Source organism: Equus asinus, chromosome 29, assembly GCF_041296235.1.
Source record: "Equus asinus isolate D_3611 breed Donkey chromosome 29, EquAss-T2T_v2, whole genome shotgun sequence".
In the NCBI taxonomy this organism is placed as follows: Eukaryota; Metazoa; Chordata; class Mammalia; order Perissodactyla; family Equidae; genus Equus; species Equus asinus.
In genome coordinates this window covers 17,555,296-17,563,403 of record NC_091818.1, presented here as the reverse complement: position 1 = coordinate 17,563,403, position 8,108 = coordinate 17,555,296, and the positions used below count along the sequence as shown (strand labels likewise).

At 35.2% G+C, this 8,108-nt stretch overlaps 1 protein-coding gene across 3 annotated transcripts in view; it reads right to left on the bottom strand.

Moving 5' to 3' along the window:
* Positions 1–5,057: 5,057 nt before the first annotated feature.
* ITGB1 (integrin subunit beta 1) overlaps positions 5,058–8,108 on the bottom strand; it is a 45,656-nt gene continuing 42,605 nt past the window's right edge. For all 3 annotated transcript variants that reach the window (XM_044761890.2, XM_070500956.1, XM_044761891.2), the window contains one exon: positions 5,058–6,289. Coding sequence is in view for 1 of the 3 variants with exons in the window: in XM_044761891.2 (XP_044617826.1) it covers positions 6,224–6,289 (66 nt within the window). In the remaining 2 variants the exon portion in view is untranslated. The remainder of the gene's footprint in view (positions 6,290–8,108) is intronic.

Sequence of the window (8,108 nt, the reverse complement as noted above, 5' to 3'; positions counted from 1 at the left end):
ATTTCCACCTGAGCATTTAAAATACAGAGAAAGAGGGGCTGGCCCAATGGCCAAGTGGTTAAGTTCACACGCTCCACTTTGGTGGCCCAGGGTTTCACCAGTTTGGATCCTGGGTGTGGACATGGCACAGCTCATCAGGCCATGCTGAAGTGGCATCCCAAATGCCACTAGAAGGACCCACAACTAGAATACACAACTATGTACTGGGGGACTTTGGGGAGAAGGAAAAAGTTTTCAAATTTAAAATAAAATATAAAAAAAGAGAGGTATCATGGATATTACATCTATCATCTTAAATTTATAACAATCTAATTTGAATTGATACAACTTTAACTTCAACAGCATACAAAAACTCTGCTTCTATACAGCTATACCCTCCATCTTTATTGTCACAAATTATATCTTTATATATTGTGTGCTCAATAACATATATAGTTATTTGTATGCATGTCTTTTAATCTAGATAACAAAAAGTGGAGTTACCACCCCAAAATACAGTAATACTGATATTTATATTTTGCCCATGTTTACCTTTACCAGAGATCTTTATCTCTTCATACAGCTCTAATTATTTTCTAATGTCCTTTATTTCATGAAGAATCAAGTAAACATGATACCATCAAAGGAAACTAATAAAGTTCCAATAACTGACCTTACAGAAATGGAGATCTATAAACTTTCTGACAAAGAATTCAGAATGATCCTATTAAAGAAGTTCAGTGAACTACAAGAACACACAGATAACTAAATGAAATTAGGAAAAAAAAATGCATAAACAAAATAAAAACCTCAATAGAAAACACTGAAAAAAAACAAAACAGTAATCCTAGCACTGAAGAATACAATGACTGCACTGAAGAATTCAATAGAGAGCTTCAATATCAGACTTGACCAAGCAGAAGAAAGAATCAGTGAACTAGAAGATGGATCATATAAAATATAAAATTATCCAATCAGAGGAGAAAGGAAAAAAAAAGAGTAAAAGAAAGAAAGTCTATGGAACTTACAGGATACCATTAAAGAATTCAATATACCTATTATTGGAATCCCAGAAGAAGAGGAGAAAGAGAAAAAGGCAAAAAGTCTATCTGAAACTGTAACAGCTGAAAACTTCAGAAATGCAGCAAGAAAAATGCACAGATACATGAGGCCCCCCTAACAACTTGAACCTGGAAAGAGTTAGACTGAGACCCATTATAATTAAATCATCAGAAGTCAAAGACAGAATTTTAAAATAAGCAGGAGAGGGGCTGTCCCTGTGGACAAGTGGTTAAAGTTCCACGCACTCTTCTTCAGTAGCCTGGGTTCACAGGTTTGGATCCTGGGGGTGGACCTGCTCCACTCATCAGCTATGCTGTGGGAGGTACTGCACATACGAAATAGAGGAAGACTGGTACAAATGTTAGCTCAGGGCTAATCTTCTTCAAGCACAAAGAGAGGAAGATTGGCAACAGATATTAGCTTAGGAGGAATCTTCCTCACCAAAAAAAATAAATAAATAAAAGTAAGCAAGAGAAAAGCAACTCATCACATAGAATGGAACTCCCATCAGACTATAAGTGGATTTTTCAACAGAAACTTTGCAGGCTAGGAGACAGTGGGATAATATATTCAAAATATTGAAATAAATACTAATTAACATCACAAAAACATAGGAATGTCTAAAACTCACTGGTAATGGTAAATATATAGTCAGTCATATTCTCTTAATATTGTAATGGTGGTATGTAATTCACTTACAATTCTAGATTAAAAGTTAAAAAATATATTAAAAATAATCCTAACTACAACAATGTTATTGGATACATAATATAAAAAAGATGTAAATTTAACATCAATAACCTAAACTGTGAGAGGATAAAAGTACAAAGTTTCTGTATGCTCTCAAAGTTAACTGGTTATCAGCTTAAAGAGGATGTTATAAGATATGTAATGTAAGGCTAATGAAAACCACAAAGGAAAAACATCATGGAGTGTAGTTACACAAACACTGATGGTATAGCCTACTACACACCTAGGCTATACAACATAGCCTATCGCTCCTAGGCTACCAACTGCACAGCATGTTGCTGTACTGAATACTGTAGGCAGCTGTAACACTGGTAACATTTGTGTATGTAAACATATCTAAACATAGAAAAGATACAGTAAAAATACAGTATAAAAGATTAAAAAAAAAGGTATGCCTGTATAAGGTACCTACCATGAATGGAGCCTGCAGGACTGGAAGTTGCTCTGGGTGAGTCAGTGAATGAGTGGTGAGTGAATGCAAAGGCCTAGGACATTGCTGTACACGACTGCAGACTTTATAAACACTGTACACTTAGGCTACACTAAATTTATAAAAAAATGTTTTTCTTTCTTTAATAAATTAACCTCAGCTTACTGTAATTTTACTTTATAAACTTCTAAATTTTTTTAACTTTTTGACTCTCATGTAATAACTTACCTTAAAACACATTATACAGCTGTACAAAAACATTTTCTTTACATCCTTAATCTATAAGCCTTTTTCTATTTTTGAATTTTTATTTAATGTTAAAATGTTTTGTTAAATATTAAGATAGACACACATTAGCCCAGGCCTACACAGTCAGGGTCATCAATATAGCTCTCTTCCACCTCCACATCTTGTCCCACAGGAAGGTCTTCAGAGGCAATAACACACATGGAGCCATCATCTCCTATGATACTAACAACAGCTTCTTCTGGAATACCTCCGGAAGGACAAGCTTGAGGCTCTCCTGGAGGACGTGTCACTCTTTCCAGAAATATGTCCATGGTGGTGTGCTTGGTTTGTTTCTCTTCTTCATCATAGATTTGCTCATAAGCAGATAATGCACCATGAACATTTGTTTCTTAATAAAGAACTTTTGGTGTTGGGGTCCACGTTTTCACTTTTTAATAAAAAGTATAGTATAGTAAAGTCATGAATTATCAAGTATTATGTACTGTACATAAGTGCATGTGCTATACATTTATGCAACTGGCAATATGTTTGTTTACACCAGCATCACCACAAACACGTGAGTAACACGTTGCACTGCGACATTACAACTTCACTAGGTGATAGGAACTTTTCAGTTCTATTACAATCTTGCAGTACCACTGTCGTGTATGCGGTCCGTCATTGACCAAAACATTGTTATGTGGTGCACAACAGTATTCTAAAGAGCCAGTGAAGTCTCTTAATAGGGTCAAGAGTCCTAGAGATACTTTCTGTTTCTGAACTCTTGAGCATATTAGGTCAGAAATATCTAAGTCTTCGAGGAGATAGCCACTAAAGACAAATGTCCTCTATTCAAGGTTATATCTCAAACTCTAGCAGGCAACAGAGGGGAAAAATGTCAATTCCAGGTTAAAATAAAAAGTTGACCATAGAGACTTTTTTAGTAGTACGATGAAGTGTTCTTACAGCCCAAGGTCTTATCTGGGCATCTTTATCAAAGAAATTCATAAAGTCATAATTTGCAAAAGAATAAGAAAACTTTGTAAAATGTCAAGGAATCACTGCAAAATATGCCACTGTTGATATTAGACATTCACCAAATAATACATGCATGATACCTAACATTTTATGACTTTTCATTGTAGATTCTGAATGAAAAAAACTTATAACTTATTTTACTTTCAGGACTCTATTTTTTGGAAAGCGTTTTATTGGGGGTCAAAGGTACTGTCACTAAGAAAACAAAGGGGCAGGCCTGGTGGTACAGTGTGCTCTGCTTCAGTGGCCTGGGGTTCACAGGTTCAATCCTGGTCCTACGCACCACTCATCAAGCCAGGCTGTGGCAGTGTCCCACATACAAAATAGAGGAAGATGGGCACAGATGTTAGCACAGGGACACTCTTCCTCATCAACTAAATAAAAAAACATTTTAGTGACAAAGTTCTATGTGGCTTCGATCAAAACTAATTATCAGTCTCTCAGACTGTATTTTGAAACAGCCAGCTTCAAATCTAAAATTATTCAAATGTCAATGCCCCTAAAGTCAGCATGAGAAAGGAACTCTATACAATTCCTCTACCTTCTAAAAAAAAGAATTTCTATTGTCAGAAAATCTGTTTATAAGTTGTAATATAAAATCTAAAAATTCACTATACTTCAGCCTCAAGGACATATGTCAGGAAAAAAAAGTCATATATACATAGAAAGTAGACTTCATTCCTATAGTATTTATAGAAAACCTCATTATAAAAGCAAACTTGTAGAGCAGAAATATGTAATTCAATTCAACTGATTATGCCTAAGGCACAAGGAAACGAGCTGAAGCAGGAGCATGGGTGGTGGGTGATGGAAAACGAAGCAGATGAAATGGGGTAATAAATGAACAAGATAATTTTTCTCACGGGGCTCACAAATTAGTAAAAATGTATCATTCTCAACTGAAAAATGATTTAGTCTAAGCTAGGAAATACGTTTAAGTGGAATAAAAAGGATACTAATATTTTTAAATGGGAGGAGCACTGTAAATGTGAAAGGCTGGTAAAGTTGAAACTTTTAACACAGTCCTCTCCCCCACGTCATTCTGATATTTGTTGTATGCTCTAGGAAGGAATATATTTCTTTTAATAAGCTTTACACAAGTATTTTTATCAATATATATACTTTCTAACATAAATAAATCAAAACCTAAGGAAAATCTTATTTTCCTTATCAAAAAAGTAACAATGCCCTATCTGTACCTTGAGTAAAATGATACAATTCCAGCTTCTAATGAACAGCTCTAAGATGATATTCACAAAGAGTTAACTCTGCTCAATGCAGGGATGAGACCCATCTCCTAGTCTGGGGGAGGGGAGGTGCGTGGAATGAGTATTTATACAATATTATTTAGAGAGTCCAAAGATAGTCTGAAAGTCTGCTTTACCATATAACTTTCCTTATTGTCGCTAGCACATCTTTTCTTCTTCTTTTTTCTTTTTTTAAGAAATATGTTTTAGCTTCTTAAGTGAAATACCCATCAACCAGAATGTTTTTTGTCAACCTCTAAGCTATAAAAATTTCATGCACACAAATTGACAAAAGATATCAATACAGAGCAAAAACATCCAAATTAAATATTTTAGGCAGTTTTATTTAATAAATAACTTCAGTAAACAGCATTGTAAAAAGTGAACTGTTAAAATTAAAAGGCACTTAAAACAAGGATGTGACTGGTATGAAACAAAATGGGCAGCTCTGACAGTGAGAAGTAACTATACAGTGGTGTATTGCGGCACTGCCTGAAAGTAAGAGTCGCTTAAGTGAGAGCTGTTGCGTAAGCCACAGTACAACTTCACACGCTCACTAAGAGGCGAATTTACAGAAAAACATCAAAGAAAAAAAGTGATTAAAAAAAGTCTTACCCCCAAATTGCAAACAAATACATTAAATGATTAGAAGAGGTGGTAAAAAGCACCAGGCTTCAAACAAAATAAAATGAATAAAACAAATTCACCCAAAGGTCCCCAATTCAGCAAGTACTATGGAAATTAAGGCCTTTATGTAAATAATGCTAAATCAAGGACTTTTTTGCAGAAAATTTCCCAATACTTTTCCTGAAGGCTTGAATTTATAAAAAGAAGGCATAAAAGTTACCAAGATTAAGTAACTCTCAAAATGGCACACAGGTTTTAAAGCTATGGTTTCCCTTTCTAACTCTCTGACTTTTTCCCATGGCCTCTGTAGATCAAATATTTCAAAACTATTTTACACCAGTAACTCCCGACACTTGTCTTTCAGATATGTCATCAGTCATGTCTACTAGGCAAATAGCAAAGTAATAAATTTAAAACAATTCTAAACTAGCTGGCAGAAATTTACTGTGGATTCTGTATAACTGAAAACTGACATATCTGTAAAGCTAAAGATCAGTTTTAATACGTGATTAATAGAAACTCTCATCATACTCATTATTTTAACTACTGCCCTTCCATCACTGTAGACACACCACTCGATCCAATAAGAATTTGATTTCAACAGCCCAGGAGGAAAAGGTCAAAAAGGCACCACGTGACCTTATGATGAGGACAACCATCCTGTCTCAAGTCTCTGGTCAGTCCCTGGCATTGATGATAACATTATTTTCAAAATAATAACAAATTTTTAAAATTATACATATTGTACACTTTCAAAACCGGCATGAGTAACCCCATGGCGGTACAGCCCTACAGCTACCTTACTGTGACTAGGAAAAGTACTGCCTTGCATTCAGTGTTGTGAAATTTGCACAGCGAGTGTTCATTTTCCCTCGTACTTCGGATTGACAACAGTTGTCACAGCACTCTTATAAATAGGATTTTCACCCTAAAAAAAAGTGAGAAAAATGCCCAGTTACTCTACTAAAATCATGTAATATTATTTCATAAAACAATCCTGAAAGTTAGTCATTTTCATAAGTCATTTCCATTTTATCTGTCCAGATATCACACTCAATTTTTTTAAAGGCATTAATACAAGTTTACACAAAAATGAAAGCTTTGCTCTACAAACAATCTAAAGGTGCCCCTGTAGTCTGGCGTTATTCATTCTTGAGCCCTTTCTTCATTGGATTTAAGAAAGTCCTCCACAGCAGAGAATGTGCTGTTACGGTTTCTCTCCTTTGAACTAGTTTTGAATGCCTGTTTTAAGGAAGAATACCTCTCCTGAAGAATTAGCTTTTCTGCCATCAACTGCCTGATTCTTAAGCCTTTATTGCACACAGAAGGTGCTTGATAATTACTGGGAACCCTTGGCTTTCATCTCTGTGAGGCAGGTGTTCTCTTGAGGCTCTTCCACAAAAGTTAGTGACTTAGAGAGTTCTTGGGTAAGGCTGTCAGCGTCACTGAAGGCACTGTGGAGTCCGCCAAGTCATCACATGGCCAAATTTGCTTAGCATGTTAACAAAAATAATTACCATTCTTCATGAAATAATTGTTATCCTTCAATATCATATTGGTGAAATGTTTAATTTTTATTGGGATACTATATTTTAGTAAAGAGTACTGAAATCAAACCTAGTAAATGACTCCAAAACATAACCACAGAGATCTTTCAAGATCCACAAATATACTGACAGGGATGTTTTCAAGTAGAAAAATAACACACAACCCCACACTACCAGTTTCTTAAAAAATTCTCTTATGCTAGGTGCTACATTTAAATATCTGCTACAGCTTTCTTTTGTCTCCTGTTTTTATAAACTGAAAATAGACCAGGGCCAAATAATCCTGTATCAGAGGAAATTACAGTGAGTACAAATCAAATAAATATTAAATAAAAACTTAAATCATTAAGTTTTTAGGCAAAACTTAAGATTTTGAAATGTTGTTTAGGTTTATATCTCACTATAGAACCATTTGCAGTGATTTTTAAAAATATACAAAGCATATAAACTAATTTTTGCTTTTAAATTTTATTCACACTTCATTGCAGATTCTGTTTGGATCTGGCTTTCACTTGCCACAATTTCTGCTCTCTAGAAGGGTACCGTTTGGTGGATGACAAATATTAACATAAATTTAGGCACTTGGATATAGTACAGTATAGAATTATGTACGTAATATGGAAACAGTGTAAGAAAAAAGGAAGTGACTCTGGGATGATTAGAAATATTTTCATAGACTATAGATAAAATATTGAAAGATTAATAGAAACATATGCAAAGTCAAAGTTCATAAGCAAAGTCAAGGTGTAGGGAAAAGAATGGCACATTTATGTAGAAATATATACAGTTCAGAAGTCTTCAAGGGGGCACGTGTGAGTGTGTGTTCTGAGGTGTGGGGAAGGAAGAGGAGAGAAGAAAGAGGCCAGTGCCAAGTCACCAACCGTCCTGTGTGCCATGCTAAAAAGACTGGAAATCACTGAGGGGAAGCATAGCACATGAGGGCTGGGTCCTGAAGACACAAAATAAACCACTGTGACTTCACCTCAGCAGGTAGTCTGAATACCAATGAAAACATGACAACATGCCTTAGTGCCCCCTCACTCCACCCCACCCCACAAAATACAACTTGACCAGTCATTTCAGAAACATGGAAGAACTCAGGATCCCTCAGACACAAACATTATATAATCTGGATGATAAAAATCATATAGGATATCAACTTCTGAGTTCTAACCCCAAATGGAGCGAATACTCTATTAT